This window comes from Chenopodium album, chromosome 17, assembly GCF_948465745.1.
Source record: "Chenopodium album chromosome 17, dcCheAlbu1.1, whole genome shotgun sequence".
Classification (NCBI taxonomy): Eukaryota; Viridiplantae; Streptophyta; class Magnoliopsida; order Caryophyllales; family Amaranthaceae; genus Chenopodium; species Chenopodium album.
In genome coordinates this window covers 44,363,691-44,384,078 of record NC_137850.1, presented here as the reverse complement: position 1 = coordinate 44,384,078, position 20,388 = coordinate 44,363,691, and the positions used below count along the sequence as shown (strand labels likewise).

At 33.0% G+C, this 20,388-nt stretch overlaps 1 protein-coding gene, 1 long non-coding RNA gene and 1 pseudogene across 3 annotated transcripts; all 3 read left to right on the top strand.

The window, feature by feature from the left end:
- Positions 1 to 64: 64 nt before the first annotated feature.
- LOC145589845 (cyclase-associated protein 1-like) lies at positions 65 to 5,474 on the top strand. The gene is made up of 10 exons (XM_081646530.1): positions 65 to 504; positions 1,951 to 2,119; positions 2,214 to 2,278; positions 2,563 to 2,872; positions 2,956 to 3,103; positions 3,197 to 3,306; positions 3,410 to 3,465; positions 3,572 to 3,628; positions 3,769 to 3,912; positions 5,063 to 5,474. The coding sequence occupies exons 1-10, from the start codon at positions 229 to 231 to the stop codon at positions 5,147 to 5,149; spliced, it is 1,422 nt and encodes a 473-aa protein (XP_081502656.1). The 5' UTR covers positions 65 to 228; the 3' UTR covers positions 5,150 to 5,474.
- A 1,256-nt stretch (positions 5,475 to 6,730) lies between these two features.
- On the top strand, positions 6,731 to 13,184 carry LOC145589844 (glucan endo-1,3-beta-D-glucosidase-like; annotated as a pseudogene). The gene is made up of 5 exons (XR_014101823.1): positions 6,731 to 7,721; positions 8,546 to 8,902; positions 11,134 to 11,460; positions 12,151 to 12,550; positions 12,728 to 13,184. The product of XR_014101823.1 is annotated as a glucan endo-1,3-beta-D-glucosidase-like (transcript).
- Positions 13,185 to 14,814: 1,630 nt separating this feature from the next.
- On the top strand, positions 14,815 to 18,021 carry LOC145588132 (uncharacterized). The gene is made up of 3 exons (XR_014101546.1): positions 14,815 to 14,985; positions 17,199 to 17,309; positions 17,717 to 18,021. It is a non-coding gene; the product is annotated as an uncharacterized LOC145588132 (long non-coding RNA).
- The last annotated feature ends 2,367 nt before the right edge of the window (positions 18,022 to 20,388 follow it).

Here is a 20,388-nt window from a genome sequence, read left to right as displayed (position 1 = left end):
TAAAATTCTCCAATTTCCTTTCCCCTAATCCAAACATACCCCGCCCAAAAATCAACCTGAACACATACATTCCTTTCCCTTCCCTTTCATTTCTCTTCATTTTCTCTCTCCTCCACTTTTTCTTCAACAATGTCTTCCATATAAATACCAAATCCTTCAATTTTCAACCTTCAGATCTACAATTCATACATTTCTTCAGACAATCAACAATTTTAGAGAGAGAAAACAATGGAGGCGCAACTTGTTGAGAGGTTGGAGAAAGCAGTTGCACGATTGGAGGCGATTTCTTCATCTTCATCTTCTTCTAGAAGCGTTGATTTTTCCGGCGAAGATGCGGTGGTTGATCCTTCGATCGTCGCTTTGGATGATCTGATCGCCAATTATGTTGGTAGGGTTTACGACGCTGCTCAGAAGATCGGCGGTAAAGTGTTGGAATCTACGGAGATTCTTCGTGATGCGTTTTCTGCTTTGCGTGAGCTTCTTGTTAAAGTTAAGCAGACTCAGGTAATTGTATTTCTGATTTTTGATGTTTGATTTTAAGGTTTTGTTGATTTTATTTTTGGATTGAATTGTGGAGTTTGATTTGATTTTGATTGAGTGATTTTATGTGAATTTGGTGCATTGTGGAAAATTGTTTGACGATGAGAACTGTCTGATTTAAGGAATTCACATTTTAATTTTATAGATTTAGATTGAGCGCATTTTTGTTGATTTTGATTGGAAATTGTTGTGTAATGTGGATGTCGGATGATGTTGATGAGGAGGATAGTTCAAAATTTGGAATTCATGTTTTAATTTTAGATTTATAGAAGCTTGATTTGATTTGAATTGATTTTTTTTTGTTTGTTTTGATTTAAATTGGAATAGTGTGTATTCTGGATGAGTACTTTGTTTAATGTAAGATAAATAATTTTGTCAAAGTTCAGATTCACTTGGATAACTCAATGAAGAATCATTGAAGCTGAGAGATTTTTTCGAAGTTCTTGATTTCTACAGAAATGATCTTGTTTTTGTATTGAGTAATGAATATCTGAAATTAGTAATTTAAGAACCTTACTTGTGTTGTATGCTCGCTTTATATTCTTCACTGAGCTTGCAATTTGGACTGATCAACAATTTTTATAGGCAAATACATTACAATGTATATGTTGAATGCTATCCAATATGAGGGAAATTGGATTGTCATCATGAAATTTTAATGCATGTTAGATTGTTTAGGAGAAATGTTAACAATCAACAGGCTTAGGAATGGAAGGATTTGACATTTTGACCAGTAATATGATGGGGGAGTGGTAGGATAGAGATCTAATTTGCTATCGTAGCATCTATGTAAGGGCCCCTTACAGTTTGAGTGCACTATGTCTTCTTTGTGTAAAAATACCTATGCAACATTTTCTTCTTCTTTTTTTTTTTTTTTTTTTTTTGGGTTAAGTTCCAATCTAGTGTGACTAACAGCTCCTTTTATATGTATGTGTAACCTTAAAAGACACAAATATTGGAAGGAAGTGCTATGTTACAAACTTTGCTTCACTTGGTTTATTTATATTTGAGGTTTTTTAGTCTCAATTAGTTGATATTTTACATTCCATCCTAATTATTCAAATTGGCAACTTTCACTTTTTAGAGTTATGAGGTTCTCCTTTTGTGTGTTAAGAGCTAAAACATATTATCTCCATTTATTATTACCCTTGAATATGACTTGCTAGCCTAAAATATCTCTTATATTGAAATAGAGGGAATTACGGTTAATAGATAATGGGCATGGCTGGATATCTTTGCCGAGACTGGTCTTGTTTGAGTTTGATATGTCCAAGTGTCATATTCTTTCCAGTTACGTGGCCGAAACTAGTACTAGGTACTGTGGTGAAGGTTTTGACTGGGGTGCCAAACTACTTGTGCACTGTGCTAAGATTTGTTTTTACTGAATGCACTTTTTTTTTTTCCCTGCAGAAACCTGACATGGTCGGGTTGGGTGAGTTTCTAAAACCACTGAATGAAGTGATTATGAAAGCTAATGCCTTGACTGAGGGGAGGCGGTCTGATTTCTTCAACCATCAGAAATCTATTTCCGACAGCCTTGCAGCTTTGGCATGGATTGCATATACTGGCAAAGACTGTGGTTAGTAATTAATACTCTCTAACCTTCAAATGCTGATTTATTTCTTTATCCCCTCCATCTTTTCCTGGTCTCCTAAATCATATCTTCTTGGTAGGTATGAGTATGCCTATTGCACATGTGGAAGAAAGTTGGCAAATGGCTGAATTTTATAGCAACAAGGTATTACTTGACTTTTTTGGCTGATGAATGTAGATTATTTTGCAAGTATCTCAATACTGTAATTACAAACAACAAATTAATTGAGCATCTTTGGCTGAGTTTGAGTAATGAATTTTAATTCCAGTTCTTTTTTGGTCTTATCTGCTTCAAGGGGATGTCTTTTCATTGTGCACACTGATCTGATTTAAACTGTTTGAGGCCTTTGAGCTTTACGGAAGTACTATCACTACTTTGTATGCATTTTCTGATTTTACAGATTCCTTTACTGTTTCTTTAATGTTCAGGTTCTGATTGAGTACAAAAATAAGGATCCTAATCATGTGGAATGGGCCAAGGCTTTGAAGGAGCTCTATCTACCAGGTTTGAGGGATTATGTTAAGAGTTTCTATCCACTGGGACCAGTTTGGAGTACCTCTAGCAAAGCTACTGTTGCTGCTGCACCTAAAGCCCCAGGACCAGCTGCTCCTGCACCACCACCTCCACCTCCTGCTTCACTCTTCTCTGCTGATTCTGCTAAACCTTCTTCATCACAACCAAAGGTAGGGATGTCTGCTGTTTTTCAAGAAATCAGTTCTGGTGGAGCTGCTACATCAGGTATCTACATTACTACATGTTCCTTTTCCCCTTTTCCTTTTTTTTTTGGTTAATTTTTGGTGACCAATCTCTTTCAATTCCAGGCCTGCGAAAGGTTACAGATGATATGAAGGCAAAGAACAGGGCTGACCGTAGTGGTGTTGTGCCTGTTGTGGATAAGGAACCACGTGCTAAATCTTCTGCATTTTCCAAAACAGGGCCTCCAAAGCTGGAGCTTCAGATGGGTCGTAAGTGAGTGTCTTCCTATCTTTGATACATGTGCTGTCCCTTTTGCTGTTGTCAGTTGTCACTGATCAATGCTTTTATCTTCAATTTATTTGGTAGGTGGGCTGTTGAAAATCAAATTGGGAAGAAGGATATGGTAATTAGTGAATGTGATTCAAAGCAGTCAGTTTATGTTTTTGGGTGTAAAGATTCAGTTTTGCAGATACAAGGTTTGTTGAGTTCTTACAAGTTGACTTTCTCTTGGTTTGGGGACTCATATCTATCTTTTAATTAACTGTAGTAAGCTCAGTTTTTATCTTTGATTTATTACAGGAAAAGTTAACAATATCACTGCTGATAAATGCACTAAGATGGGAATTTTATTTAAGGTCAGTTTGCGAGTTTTTTTTTTTGAAAACTTTGCTTGTGTAAATCTTTCTGCATCATACTAGACCATGCTGATTTGACTTATGCAAGTGATGACTTGTACAACAGGATGTTGTAGCAGCCTGTGAGATTGTTAACTGCAATGGTGTGGAGGTCCAATGCCAGGTAATTGTTTCACAATAAAAATGAAATATAAAGAAATGATGATGGCATAGTAATTTTATTGCTTGACTAGAATTTGACATAACTAAAAATGAATTTCATGAGTGGGGGGGAATTCTGAGTTTGGTAAATTTGAAATGCAGGGTTCAGCTCCAACAATTTCAGTGGACAATACATCTGGATGTCAAATATATCTGAGCAAAGATTCTTTGAATGCATCTATAACCACTGCCAAGTCAAGTGAGGTCAATGTGATGGTACCTGCTTCTGATGCCGATGGTGATTGGGTATGCAGCATGAATCTAATTATTTGGTCTAGTACTGCTTTTTGGTAAATTTTGGTTTAGTACATGTGTTTTTTTTTTTTTTTAACCTTTGTTTGTGTTGTAAAGAGTTTAGGTTGGGAATGAGGTATAGGTTAGTTTAAATTTTAGGATACTAGTGCTCAGTTCCTGGTAGTTAGAGAGCACAAGTACTGATGATTGTTAATATAATGTTAATTAAATAGTCAAAGATGCCAAAGTTGACATAGACACCCATTTGTATTGATGAATAACATTGAAAGCAAATTCCATTTGCAATTTTGCTCCAAGCAATTTTTTTTTGATTAGTGCTCAGTTCTTGGTTAGTTAACTTTAATTTCCTCGATGATCCATGGCATAGGTCTCATATCAAACTTTTTTTAAGAATTACCAAGCAAATTATAAAAATAACCCATTAAGAGTTTAGCTTGGTATAGGCTATAAGCGTCAGCTTAGGGTACTAGAGAAAGATGCTAAGACTATGGCCAAGGTCGCGAACATTGCATTGACCAACAGCTGAAATGTAAGCCTACCCAACCGTATAGGATATCTAGAGAGTCTGGACACATTGATGGACCCTTGCAGTGTAAGTGAGACATGTTTCTTACTCTCCTAGTGCCCATTAAACTGTTTTTGTCAAAGTGGTAAACCTGCCCACGATGTTGATTTAGCAACTTTCTCTTGAGGAATTTTTCTGTAAATAGTTTTCCTTTGTTTCCTTTCAAGAGAAATTATTGACAAAGAGGAAAATGGGAGTGGGAGGGAGAAGGGTGTAGGGGTGGATGGGAGAAGAGGAAAGGGTTTTTTGGAGTAGGGAATGAAATGTGACATTCCTTTCATTTTATTTTATATAAAAATGCTTTCCACTCATGGGAAAACTATTTTTCACCTTTGGTAAAATTGGTATCCACCCTTTAGGCCTTTACAAACCAAACATGGAAATTCGGAAAACCATTTTTCTAGAAAATGTTTTCTGAGCCTTAGACTTTCACATTCTTTTTAGGGTTGAGCATCTTCATTTGTTTCTTAAACATCATGTGATTGAAGACAGTGAATTATTTACAAAGTTACTAAATGGAAGTTTATATCTGAAATGTTAAGAGTTTTAAACGTTTTCTCTATTTTCAACTTGTAGGAAGAGCACTCCCTTCCGCAGCAGTACATTCACACATTCAAGGATGGTCATTTCGTGACATCTCCAGTTTCCCACTCTGGTGGCTAAACTTTATAATCTCCGGCTGCAGATTTAGGTTATCCTTGAGTCATCTCATGATAAGTTTTTGTTTGTCAAGGCTAAGAAGTGCATATTCCATACTTCCAGTCTGTTTTGAATATGTTGCCACTGGGTTTTTGAAACAAAGGGTTTTGCATTCGGCTTTCTTACCCCCCCCCCCCCCCCAATTTATTCTTTTATTGATTCAGCTGTTGTATTATGCATGCTGTTTGTGGGCGAGGTTGTTGCTTTATACAAGGTGCCTTTGTTTGATTTTTCAAGCGCACTCCTGTAAGAACTCATACTTTGTATCGTTGTTTCTTCAGTGCTGTTATTAATAATGTCTTTATGGTTTTGTTTAAAGTTCTTGGAATAGTGTTGTTCATTCATAGCTCTCTGCCACGCCTTGTTGTCTCTGATATCCTCTCGCTTTTTTTTGAATACTTGATACTCTGCACATTTTGGTGCAGCCTCCAATTTGAATAAAAGGCGGGGGGTAGAAGCTGTAAGACACCTTCCCAAAAGTAAACAGGTAAATAAAAAGAGGTATTGGTATGATTTTAGCCTTTTGGGCTTTTATGTAGAGCATATTGACTAGAATGCCCTTTAAATCTGTTAAGTGATGTAAGTTTCCACGTTTTTCTGGTTGAAGTCTGAGGTTATAAGTGTATTTCCTTAGAATGAGGGTCATATGTGGACCTTTATTTCATTTTAGTGATTGATTAATCTCAAAATGGAAGCACATTGTGGCCTTTTTTAGGTAGGCTTCAAAGTTTAGTATGTTAAGGAAATTGACTGGGGTTACTTTTAAGTTTTAATTTAAAAAAATGGAAAAGGAAAAGAGAAGAGAGTTAGGTTCATTTTCTTTCTTTGCTCTAAAATAATTAGGCTACTTTATTAGGGAAAAGGGAAAATAGAAGAGATTTAGGTTTAATTTTCTATCAGCACCTTAGTTGTTGCTTCCTGTTTACTTATTTATTGCAAATTTAAGTTGTTGTGAGCTGATAAAGGCAGTGATATGGACTAAACAGTCTCAAGTTTGCAATTTACTGTACCATTTTCCGTCTATATTACAGATATTCTTTACGGTTAAGCTTTCAAGTTGAGAATTAACGCCCAGTCTAAACTTGGAGGATTCAGGTTTGGTGAGTTCAGTTCAGTTCAGTTCAGTTTGTAAAGACCGGGTAATTAGAACCATGATGATTAGCACGAGGGTATTTTGAGAATTTAGCAAAAAAAATCGGAGATGTTGTGGAGATTCTTGGTGGAATTTAGAGGGACCTAATTAGTCAAAAAGCTACTAATAATTTTGAGTTTCCCAAATGACAAACTACCCTTGTCTTCGCAGCTAAGGAAATCTCCAAGCAATGTCCTTTTGTAGGTAGACTTAAATACAAAAAGTCTTTCTACCGCCATCCTCATATCATATGCTGTTAAAAACAGCTAACGGCTAAGTTTCTAACTTTGGAGTTTCTGAGTTATAGTTCCCGACAGCACTTTACTACGTACTGAGCCACCATATGGTCCCCCCTTTTAAAATCATCCACCATTTCATTCATCCCAAAAGTTATATACTCCGTACACTGCACTAAAAATAAAATTAATTATTTTTTTTTAAAAATGAATAATTTACAAGCTAAGATACCTTCGGTTTATATTTTAAATTTTTTTCACACTAATTTCTGTACCTTATCATTTTAATTGATGAACTTGAATATTAAAAGAAGCGACTTAAATTGACTTAACCCCAATAAAACAAAAAAGAAATTCATGAATATTTAAGCGAGATAAAAAGTTTGTACTTGTAATCTTGCCTCTTATACGGTTATACCCGTAATTTTTTTTATTGTTTACCTAAAAAATTTTCTTCCCATTTGTATCTTTATATGAGAAGTGTTATGCTCATTTAAAAAAAATATAAAAAAATAAAGCTCTAAAAAAATACTTAAATTTGACCATTATTATCACTTATACACATCACCATTTTATTACCAAGAATCCAAGATTGCACATTCTCTCTACCATATTTTTTCAAAAACAAAAAGGAGGAAAAAAAAAAAAAGCATACATTATACCACCAAAAAAACAAGGTATTTATACACCCACATTTAGCCATCAAGTTTGAAAGAGAAAAACAACAACATATCACCATCACCACAACCCATAACCAAAGAAACCATGGAAAAAACTCAAAGAAGCCACCTTCTTCTTCTTCATCCTCAATCAAAACTTCCGTTGATTTTCTCCTTCCTCCTCTGTTCACTTCTTACAGCAGAGGCTCAATCCTACCTAGGAATAAACTACGGGCTGTTAGCGGACAACCTCCCGCCACCGGAAGCGACAGCGAAACTGCTGAAAACAACACCATTTACAAAGGTTCGGCTTTATGGAGCTGACCCTGGTATCATAAAAGCACTTGGTAATACTGGAATTGGCATTGTTATTGGTGCTGCTAATGGTGATATTCCTGCTCTTGCTTCTGATCCAAGTCATGCTTCTCAGTGGGTTAACTCCAACGTCTTGGCTTTCCCAGATAGTAAGATCATTCTCATTACTGTCGGTAATGAGGTCATCTCCTCAGGTTAGTTCGTTGGTTTTTTTTTTTTTTTTTTTTTTTTTTTTTTTTTTTTAAAAAAAAAAAATACTTTTCTTGTACTAAAAGTATAGTTTTTGCTAATATTAATATCATTGTTTATATATAATTTCTCATGATGAGTATTTGAAGGACTAATTATAATGCTATATGTTGGTACTCTTTGGTAGTTGTAGATTTTTATTTAATATATGTGCTTGATCAATTTTGCCAGGTACTCTATTTGTTGTTTTGCTTTGATTAGTTTGTGTGTACAAATTTAATTATTTACTTTGTATTAAAACTTGTATAAACGGACTTGTTGTATACTAATAATGCAAATAATGTTTTTTTTTTCCCTCAATTAATTGTCTCATTGCAATAAATTTCAAATTTTGTTAGGAAATTAATGGGAAGATATTGGTATGACATGGTGGGAATAAAAAAATATTTAAAAAAAAAACAAAGAAGAAATCTTTTGGTAATATTATAAAGCTGAATGATTCCATGATGATTCAAATTAATCAATCTAATCTTGGTAAAAGTATAAAGCTAACAACTTGTGTGACTCAATTAAGTTATAGCCTCAATTGGAAAAAAGGTGAAAGAAAGAATGAAAGGAAGGAACAAAGAAAGACCATAACTTGAATTGGGCATCTTGCAATTATTTTAGTTGTTTGTATTAAACTTTAGAATTTTGTGTGCTAAAATTAGTTTTTAATTAATAAATTTGGATGGTTTTAGACTTTTAGTATCCCCAAGTAAAAATAAAAGGGGAATTTTTAAATTTTTTTTATAATAATTATTGACTGATAAAAAATTATGATATGTAGGGGACCAAGACTTGATATCTCAGCTAGTACCTGCAATGCAGAATATTCAAGATGCTCTAACTGCAGCTAAAACTAGATGGAAAGATCCAGGTCTCAACGGTCCATTCCATGGCTGTTATGGGTCAGTCTGACCCGCCATCATCTGGGGCATTTGTCTCAGAATTGGGAGACACCATGAAGAAACTACTTGAGTTTCAGAAAGAAAATGGATCCCCATTTACCATCAACCCGTATCCGTTTTTCGCCTACCAGAGTGATCCAAGGCCTGACACTCTTGCATTTTGCCTGTTTCAACCTAATGCTGGACGGGTTGACCCGGGATCCAATATTAAGTACATGAACATGTTTGATGCCCAGGTGAGGTTTTGTTTCATACAGGTTCTTTTAGCGGAGTAGTATTTTAAGTCTCATATTTCATGCACAAGTTGTTTACTATACACCCAGATGTATTACGTGCACAGTACACTTTTCCCTTAGGTGTTAGGTGATGTTTCCAAAAAATCATAATTGGTGAGGACAAGAGTCAACAAGCTTATTTAAGCCAATCTAGACTTAAGAGTGACCCTATTTAATTAATTTCTTTCATCAATCATGTTTTGGTTTGATTAGTATAGTATTTGACTTTTAATTTAAATGATATCATACAAGTCTAGTTTGTTCAGAATAGCTTATTTTGGAAGAAAATATTAGTTATACACTGACACGTACACATTTTATGCTTAATCATGTGTTTATGAATCTAATCTAAGAGCTGATTATTCATGCATGATGATGACATTGTACTGTATGCATAATCGTGTAGTTATCAATTATGAAAATCACGCATATATCCTGTAATAGCAGCATTCACTATATTGTACGTCGCATCAGTTTAATAACTGATTTTGAGATGATTATGCCAGGGTTTAACTATATGGTTGTCTTGTAATTGCTTTGAAGTATTGTCTAACATCTTCACTGTCTGGCTTTCCTTTTGAATGATTCTATGTAGTATCACAGTGCACTGATAATGCGACGAACATACCACACTTTACTATCGTAGTTGGGCTAATGAGTACGTATTAGAGTTTTCTTTTGCTTGAATGGTTTCTGTGGCTAGCATATCTATTCTTTTGAATAATGTGAAGATATGCATTATAGCAATAAAGACGAAAACTTTATATTTGTGATTTGGACTAGGACCAATGTTCCACTTCAAATTTGTTTTCCCTCTTTGGCATATAAAGAGTTTTAAAGTAACTAAAGATTGATAACTAAAGCTAGCATTCTTGTACATGCATTGCTTTTTCTTCATCTAAAATCCTGTCAAAAAAAAAAAAAAAATCATCTAAATCATGGCTTTAAAACAGTTAATTTAGGCTATTGATTGTATTACATAATCTTTTGTTAAACAACTGACTTATATGAGGTATTATAGGCTAATAAAAGAATAATAGTGATTTGAGAAAAAACAAAAAAGCCAGGTAACACCTCAAAAGTAGACGAAAAAAGTGGGGACTATATATTTTTTTTTTCAGCATGATTTATACTCTTTCTATCCTGTACTTAAGTTAGAATCATCCATTTTGAGATGTTGCGCATGTAAATTAACATAAACTTTAGATAAGTTTTCTCTAAGACCGTTTAACTCCCCTTAATCTTGATGTTAAATTGACTGGTAGAGTACATAACAGCCCAGTGTTATCCTTTATCTTTGGTAAACTAGTGAGTAGTGTTACTCAATATGAATATCCCTTTAAAAAGTTAAAAGAGCTTATATCCATCATTTAATCTTCATGAAATTAAAATATGTAATCCCATACCTGCAGCAATACCTAAATATCTCTTATGCTCCACCTCGTGGTCCTCTTCCCCATGATAACTTGCTGAATCTGTCTTTTAGGCATGACTTAATGTGCAAGTATCCCTGAAATTTGGCTCCGTTCTTTTCACCTCATTTTTGATGGGAACATTTGTGGTTTTGATGTGTCCTGTTTAAAGTGATTGATTACCAAGCTGGCCAAAAAGGGCTATTGCAATCAACTCATTCCTTCGTTTCCTTTTTGTCCTACTTCATGGTCCATCTGAGGAAAAAGAAAAGAAGAAAATACAGTGTGGAAATCAGTGGAAAGTAATTAGGGGAAAATATATATATATATATATATATATATATATATATATATATATATATATCATCCTTTGTTAAAGTCGATGATCAGTTCATGCAATTTTGGAAGTTGTTCCTTTCATTTTATTTTCATGATTTTACTTCCTAAACTAAGGATTCTTGAAGAATGAGTGATAAGGATTTTACTCATTGACATGATACTATTCTTTTTCCCTGAATTTATGTTACTTGAATTTGGATACAGATGTTGCATTCAAGTTCGCGTCCTGGTCCCAAACTAAGCCCCATTTTATGAAAAAAAAAATTGCGTATTTTTTGCCTCAAAAATGAAGTGTAAGTGTTGTTACCCATGTCAGTTTTTCGAGTATGAAGTGCAGACAGATGAATTGATAGAGTATTTAAATTAATTTAACACTGCTGTAGAAGTAATATACTCGTAGTAGTATTGAAATTGTTGAGGCTTACCAGTTGAGAATTTCAGGTTGATGCAATACGCTCTGCCCTGAATGCATTGGGATTTAAAGACATCGATATAGTGGTTGCTGAGACTGGGTGGCCATACCGTGGGGACAGCAACGAAGTTGGTCCTAGCATTGAAAATGCTAAGGCTTATAACGGAGGCCTGATTTCACATCTCAGATCCATGGCTGGGACCCCACTGATGCCTGGAAAATCAGTAGATACATACATTTTTGCTCTGTATGACGAAGATCTGAAGCCTGGTCCAACCTCTGAGAAGTCATTTGGTCTTTTTAAGCCTGACTTATCGATGACCTATGACATAGGTCTCACCAAGGGTGGCAGCCAGGTGAGAATTTATTCACATCAGTTTCTGATATATTCTGAGTTTTGAGAACTAACTAAATCCTTTGGTGGTAAATTGTTCTGTTACTGTCAAAAAAAAAAATATACTCTTGTAAAACAGAATTTCCTTTTCATTACAGAAATATTCAGGAACATATGTTTGTTCACTCTACTTGCAGTAATGAATCTAAATCATTGTGCATCATATAAATTATTATGCCTCACTGTGTGGGTTAATTAAGGAAGTTAGTATTCATTGGAAATTGGATATATAACCAATACAAGTATCATGTCCATAAACCAGTAACGAAAAATCCTAAAAAGTTGTCTGATTTTAACATAGCATTCATCAGTATTGTAGTCATGTGTGTTGGTGTGCCATATGATTTTGTTATACATTATTTTTCAATATTTCAAACGAAAAGGGGGTCAAATTAACAAGTGCTAAATTGACCCCCTTTTAGTTTGATAGAGTTTCATACATCAGAGTATGAAACTCTATCATTGAATTTAACAAGTGCTAAGGCAGTCTGAAAAATCATGTCAGAAATTCCCAATAAATGGTCCTGAAACCACACCCTACTGATTTTGTGGTTTAATATTCTTGTGTAGCATAGAAATGTAGTCAACTTTCGGTGTTAATTTGTAGTAACTAGTTGATTAAGAAAACTGATTGAGCATTATTGTCTTTTAGGCCCCAACATCATCACCATCAAAAAGTCCAGCAAACTCCTCAACAAGTCCAGCTCCATCAACAACTACGTCTCCCTCAAAAATTCCATCAGCTCCCTCAAAAACTCCACCAGCTCCCTCAGCAACTCCAACAGCAGTACCAGGGACTCCTCCAAAATCTTCAGGAACGTGGTGTGTGCCAAAGAAAGGTGTCTCAGTCACTCAATTGCAGGCCAATCTGAACTATGCTTGTAGTCAGGGCATTGACTGCAGCAAAATTCAAGCTGGTGGACCTTGTTATGACCCCAACACAGTGGCTTCTCATGCAGCTTATGCCATGAATCTCCTTTATCAGAAGGCTGGCAGAACTCCCGGGAGCTGTGACTTCACACAGACAGCTACAGTTACATCCACTAATCCTAGTAAGCTCTTGTTAATTTATCAGTTCATCCTTAACTATTTTGAGAAATTTTTTAAACTCACTTTTTTATTTCTATATTTCACTTAAATCATTCATGTACTCAATACTTTGTGATACTCTTACTTTCTTTCGTGCTTACTTATGATCAAGTCTAAATCTCCTTTTAACACTTTTGTAGGTTATGGCTCTTGTGTTTATCCTAGTGATGGGAATGCCAGAGTATCGTTGGGAGCTGGCTTAAATAAATCTAGTGCTACAAAAGTTCATTTTAGTTGGCATTGGTCATGCTGGTGGTGTTTATGTTTCGTACTTTCCTCTTTCTTCCTTGAATTCTGAAACCTCAGCTACCTCCCTCTCCCTGATACACGCTTCTCTCTTGCTCGCGGCTCACCCACTCTAGTCTTGCAGCTCACTGCTAATTAGTAAGGAGATGTACATTTGGTGACTAAAATGAGTCACTAGCTACATATTTATAGGGTTTATATATATAGTAACAAACTTTTGAGTTTTGCTTGCACTAGTTTGTGGTTGTAAAGTTGTATGCAGGAAAATCTTGCTCCTTAATATCCACTCTCATGGATGTTTTAACTAAATTTTCTATTATTGTTTAAGATTTATTTGTGAATGTGTAACCTTTGTTAGCTTCTTTTATTTCCCTACTTTTACTTTATAAAAAGTAGAAAGTTGAGCTTATGAATAGTGCACGGACTTTTATACCCTTCAAAATGTTTTTTTTACCTTCTTACCCTTATTTATAATTTTATAGTCCAACTTCTCTTACACTTTTCCTCTAGCAAATTGTTCTTAGCCGTCAATATTTCCATGTACACTATATCTGTTCACCGTCTCCAAGTATCAAATTCTATATCTTTGTTCACCATCTTCCCAAAATTACAAAATCAAGTTAAGAACAATAAAAATCAAATTGTGGCCAAAAGAAAGTTGACAATACCAAGATATAGCGGAAAAAGAAGAAATGACAAAACCTTTTCGCGGTCGACGGGCTGTTAACGGGAAAGCCTTGAGAAGGGAGGGGAAGACGGTGGAAGAGAGCGGCCAGATTTTCTGGGAGGTGGGTTACCGATCACTCTGGTAACTCTTTATCTATCTTCTCTGCTTCTTTATCTCTCCATAGCTACTCACTGATCGACTTTCTATGAACATGAGTATAAATGTTTTGTACACATGCATTATTAACTTTTGTAATAAACCTTTTAGAATCATGTTTTGATTAGAAAATTATTACTTGTTTAGAGGAAAACCATATAAATGATGTTTGACCATTCTATCGGAGATCAATCAATTTGATTCTGTTCTTTTTTTTATATCCTTTGATTCTGCTCTTTTATTTTTTTTAAAATTAATCATAATATGTAAGTTTTGATTGCAAAATTCTGTCTATGGTTTTTTTTTTTTTTTTTTTTTTTTTTTTTTTTTGCTTACCTCAGATGGTCTAAGAACTCATTGGTTAGACTAGACTTGATAGGTGGACATGGGCTGCTTCAGTATAATATATACAAGTACTTTTTTCTAATTTAAAAGTACAATCCTTCTAGATAGTAATTTTCTTTTATCTCATATTAAATGTATTCCATATTATTTACTCTACATATCACTTGTTGAAATTGTTAGACTAATGTTTATAAGGCTGCAAATCTGATCTACTTCGTATATCAGTACATTCACAACATTTCTTCTAAATCATATAATCAAAAGTAATAATTGACTGGCAATAAAGATGATAATTTTGAAATGCTTTTAATCTACTCAATGGAGGTTAGATTTAATCCATTGCGCAACTAAGAAGCTTAGAAAACTACAGTACTGAAAAATAATTAACATTAATTATTCCTATTTACAATTAACTGTAATTCTTTTCAAATTCTATGCATTCATTTCCTGTTATCATTTCAATTCAATTCTAATTAAAACCAAGCTCAAGAATTTGCTAGAGTTTGTAACTGATTTTCATTTACTATAAGCCCAATAGTTGCAGCCTTCACACACTTATGCCCAACCGTATCACATACAAAGCACTACTACAAAATGCGTATTTTTTGGACGCTATTAGCTCGACGCTGTAGTAGAGGCGTCAACTAATTATTATAGTGTGCGTGATTTCTCGACGCTTTCCTAAGTCGAAACTTAATTTCGACTCAGAAAAGCGTCGAGAAATACTCACGTGTGCGACACGTGATGTAGTTTGCTTAACCTGCACCTTCACAATTCATTTTAGGAACATAACCGCCGCTTCTAAACAAGTAGAAACCCTCGTTCTCAACATCTCCTTTTCTTTTCTAATCCTCTAAAATTGCAAAGAAATCATCAAGTTCGGATTCCAATATACTTTTTCTTTGTGTATTAGATTGCAGAATTTTCATTACTCATCGTCAACCTTAATCAAATACATCCCTTTGTTCAGATCGATGATTTGAGGTAATTTCTTATTCCTAATTTCCTTTTACAATTGAGTATTTTGAATCATTTTAAGGGTTTTGATTTGGAGTAAAGTTTTGATAAGACATGGGTTTGGCTGCCGGAGAAGAATTTCAGAGCGTTTTTTATAATAAGGCTACAATTTTAATCCAAATCTGAAATTAATTACAAGATATGGGACGAGTCGGTCATTGATTTTTCTCACCTCTCTACTTCTGTAGTTCCAAATGAACACAATATGTTTCAAGTATCAATCTTTTGTCAAACATTTTGTTTGTCAATTTTTATAAAGAATAGAAAAATGAACAGAATATGTTTCATGTATCAATCTTTGTTTGTTTTTTTTTTTTTCAACTTTTGAATTTTTTTTTTTTTTTTTTTAAATTAAGTCTGAATTTCTAGATTTTATGAACTTGTCTCAAGTTAAATCTTCTCTAAAATCTAAATGTATAGGATTTAACGAATGTTTTAAGTAATGGTTTTCTTGATAGTTATTGAAACAATCGAAATTTAAAATGAAAATTGTTTGGTTTAGTCGTTAATCACGCTAATATGCTCCTCGATGTGATGCTTAATTAGGAGTTTAGCCACTGATTACATTACTTAAAATATCCTCGTGGAGTAGTAGCAAATATGGAAATGATGAAGGATTTGTTAATTAAATGGCAAATTGATAGTGGCTTGTTACTTATTATTTTTTGTAAAGAGGGGGCTTGTTATGATTATGGTTCTTATACGTTATTGATCAATGAAGTCTCTAGATCTTTGAAAGATTATGAAAAGAGATGATTGGAGTTTATAATTAAGTCTTAAAATTTTTTTTATGGTTGCTGCCATTTTGCAGATGTGATCCTGTTTTTGTTGTGGGAATAGTATTAGAACATAGGTATACGTCCTTGCTATACAATGTGAACTTCAGTTTATAACAACATTTCATTGTGGAAATTATTTTAGCATTGATAACTACATCAAAGTATGTTTGACAGTATCAAATTGAAAGACATGTATCAAGTATATATATTGAATCTTATCTGTATACTTAGAGGTAAGTTCTTTAAACCTTTGATTCAAGGTTTTTAGTGACATTTCTCTTTTCATGATCTTAAATCTTTACTGCAATACTTGTTTGTTTTTTCAGCATTGGTTGTACACATCTTAAGTCTTAATTGAGATTTGATTTTCTGCTCTTTTTTCATGAAAATCGGTTATTTTTGTCTGAGTGTGACTTCTAGCTTGTTAAAGATTACAAGATTGAAATAAAGAATAAATATTACATGATTTGAAGAGTAAAATAGAGAACAATGCTTGACTTAGTGCTTTGTATAAATAATAAGAGATTAAAGCAATTTAGTCCTAATGATAATTACTTGTCTTTCTCTAGCTACTCATTTACATAACAAACTTTTTGCCTCCATGTAACATGTAAGTATGAATTAATTGTGATAGTGACTCTTTTACAATCCTTAAAATGGATATAATTTTTCTTTTATTCCTAGCATCTTTCTTAATTTCCATCTCTTTCAATTCCCATTTGGTGATTAAAGTATATTATAGTATGTACAGATATTCTAGTTTTCGTAAGTTTGAGGGAAATCTTCTATGTTGCTTAAACTGTTTTCTGCACTATGTGGTTGCATTTATAAATTGTATTTTTGGATCTCTCTTTATTTCTAAATTTGATTCACTACTAGAATAAGTGCTATGTAGGCAATGTTACTTCTCTCTATGCTTCTGTCATTTATAGATATTTGGATTTGATTTCTGCTGGTATGGTTGAATCTAAATTTTATTTTTGTTTTCAAAAAAATTTTGTCACTATCTAATCAGTCTTCATTTTATATATTTTTGTTAACATAATGCTCTAAAATATTCTAATAGTGTATTTTATTCATTCTTAGTCACAAGCTCATTTTATTCATAGGTGGAGAGTAATGCTAGAGGTGGCCATCCCTCACAACTCAACTATGTTATGCAACTCCTTAATTTGTTGCATACAATATCCTGATCTCAGGATGAGTTTGGGTATATTGTATATAATGAAATGAAATTATTGTTTAAATATTTGATTGCATGTAGTATCTTCTTTCAATTCATATTTATTAATACATAAATATGGTAACCATTGTATACTTCATATATTATATGAATTGATTGTAAAATTATATAGCAGGGCTAAAACTCATCTTCTTTTTTTGATATTCACTTTTTTGCAGTCCATTCATAATGGCAGAACCCTTAAATTATGTCACTATTATGGAGGTGGTGCACGTTCTGGTGTGGGAAGTCTCTTCATTTCTAAAGTCAAAGAAGAGTGCCCATGTAAGGTAATTATCACTTTCTCTAGCTCTGCATCAATGAAAGAGTTTGACCATTACTGAAAATGTTGAGGAGTTAATTAATTTTAAACAATGAGGCTCTCTACTTTCTTTCAGGAGTTTAAAAATCAGCAATCCAAGATGTAAGCATATTTTCTTAAGATATTATATATATATATATATATATATATATATATATATATATATATATATATATATATATATATATATATATATTACGTTGGTTAGGTGACTTAATGAACATGGCAATTGACTTCTTGTTTCATGTTTACGCCAGCAATACATTGCTTATTGTCATTTAATTTTGTACTTGTAAACAAAAAATGAAGTCAGTATACTTACTATGTAAGTTGCTTTAAGTACTCCCACTAATGCACCCTGTTTTTCATGTTCAGGTTCAATGTAGTGTCTATAATCTGAACTTTGCTTACGCCCACCTACAAGCTTATAAAGGAGCAGTTGGATTATTGGAGGTTGATTGTTGAAGATATTTTTTGTGAAGAAATGAGCTTGTCTGCTAGACATGACGACAAATGAACTCATTGATTAAGAAGAAATCCTTGAATTCAAAATGTGCTGTTAAAATCCATAACTAATTGCTTAGAAACATTTTTGTGCTATTTTTGCTTGTATGAATAATTAAGTGTAAGAGAAGCTATTAATAAATTTAAATTTATAAAATGAGATTTTTGCTTATTAATTAATGATTTTTGAAGTTTTCATAGCACTAGGATATTGAGTTCTCTTCAATTCCCTTCAAAAAAAAAAGTTCTCTTCAATTACCAACCCTAATATTATATCAATAAAAAAGCGCTAATGAAAGCATTGATTTTTCATAAATAAGAACTCTATGCTATTATGTAGGGAATTTTTCATAAATAAGTATTGACATGGACGTTGAAAAGCGTCGCCAAAATTAAAACATAGGTAGAAAAAGGGTGTCAATAAAATATATATAAGAAGCTAAGGACAATAAAAAGAGTCGCAAACGTTCTGTTGGTAGACATGAAAAAGCGTCGTAAACTTTGAGAAATTGCGCCAACCAGTTCAAATATGGACGCTTAGTATAAAAATTAGGACACAAAACAACGTCGAGATTCTCGACGCTTTTTGGTGTCATGCAAAATTCTCGACTCACCTTTTTCCGACGCTTTTTTAAGGCGTCGAGAAAAATATTTTCGACGCTTTTAGGCGTCCAAAATAAGCCTTAAAAGCGTCGCAAAAACAAGGAAATTGTAGTAGTGAAGGTAGCATATGATTTCTTCCTTGAACCTAAAATACCTTCATTCTTTGCCTAATTCTGAAAAAATAAAATATGTAGGCTTCTCTCTTGCAAGCTCCATGTCAACTAATATCATCTCAGAGCCTACCAACGGCTATTAACCAACACTTGCTGGTTTTTTGGGGATTCAAAAGGCAAAGTGAGGAATATTGATATGATTCAGAAGAATTCATATTCTTGCTATGATATTATGTATTGTGAGGAATCAAATTAATACATAATATGCTTGGAAGTATCTTATCGAATCGATTTAGCCTCTGTGGTAGATTAGGAATAATTGGTCATTTCGGTTTCATCATTGATGCTTCATTCTCTATTTCATATTGTATCAATAACACAATTAAGTTATACTTATATCAACACTGGGAAAATAAACAAACATTATGACATTTGTTCCTTTTCTACATCATTGAAAAACTAAGAACTATATACTTACGTAACTCTACATAGTATTCCAATTAAAAGAAACACTATATACATTTTAATTTTTTTTTTAATTTTTATTTATTTATTTTTTTATTGACATATACATTAAATAAATATAAAGATTCAAATTCAATATTTGAGATATTTCATATGTAAAATTCAACTTACGACTACTAACAAACAATGGCTAAGCAATAGAGATATATTCCTTTACCGGTCCATTATTCCTCCATGTGACGCGCAAACACAACACAAGAAAAATTAAGACGCAACGGCTAGCCATCCCGCGCGCAACTCGCGCGTTGGCTGCCCTAGTATTTATAAAAGATAAATAATGCCTATAGCATTAATCACGTAAGCTATACAATAAGAAAATCAATCACAAAGTCAAAGACAATAAATACTTTACAAATATAAAAGATAGTATACTCTCAATCAAGGAAATGGAGTGATATTAGCTAGCCCGTGATTTGCATATCAAGAATAATATCATGATGTGATATTATTCTCTACAGATAGTTGCGTCAAAACGGAACTTATCCAAACCCGTACTTATTTCAAATCATGACATTATTTATCACGTACCATATTTAAATTACACTGAAAAATAAAAAAAAAATTACAACCCTTTTTTTTTTTTTTTTTTACAGATAATTATAAATAAATTACAACTTTCCCAACTCTTCAAATATCAAATTCCCCTATAAGTTCCCAATAATAATAAAAAATAATAATAAAATAAAATAAAATAAACCCCCTATAACTTCTACTCCTACGTTAACTTTTTTTTTTTTTTTTAATTGCACCTCTTTTATTTGAATATTTCAAAAAGAAAATAAAAAAATCTATAATATAATTAACCAACTCTATTCTATTCTCCATCATCACTCATCATATTCATTCATCTAACATTCTAACAGGTTATTCTTCACAAGCTAAGAGACGCACACAATGCGTGCGTGTGCAATATAAGTAATCTATCAAACTCGATTCTTTTTTTTTTCCACAAAATTATCATTTAATTTTTCTAATAAAAAAAATATTAGTAGGTTTAAGAATTGTTGATGATGTCATATAGGCTAAATAATAAAATTTAATTTCCCTTAAAAAAATTTAAAAAAAAAAAAGAAAAGATGGAAGTTTTTTTTTTTTTTTTGAACTAAGATGGTAGTTACATTTAAAAAAAATAATAAGGATGGTACTTTTTTTAGATAAAAGGGGTATTTTGGGAAAGTAAAATTTATCACCCAAAACCCCCTTTCACTTTATATAGTACTATAGATATAACTTGAAGCTGAAATACTTGTAGATGTTATGTGCCAGCCTTAGTATAACTATCGTCCATTCATGTTCAATATT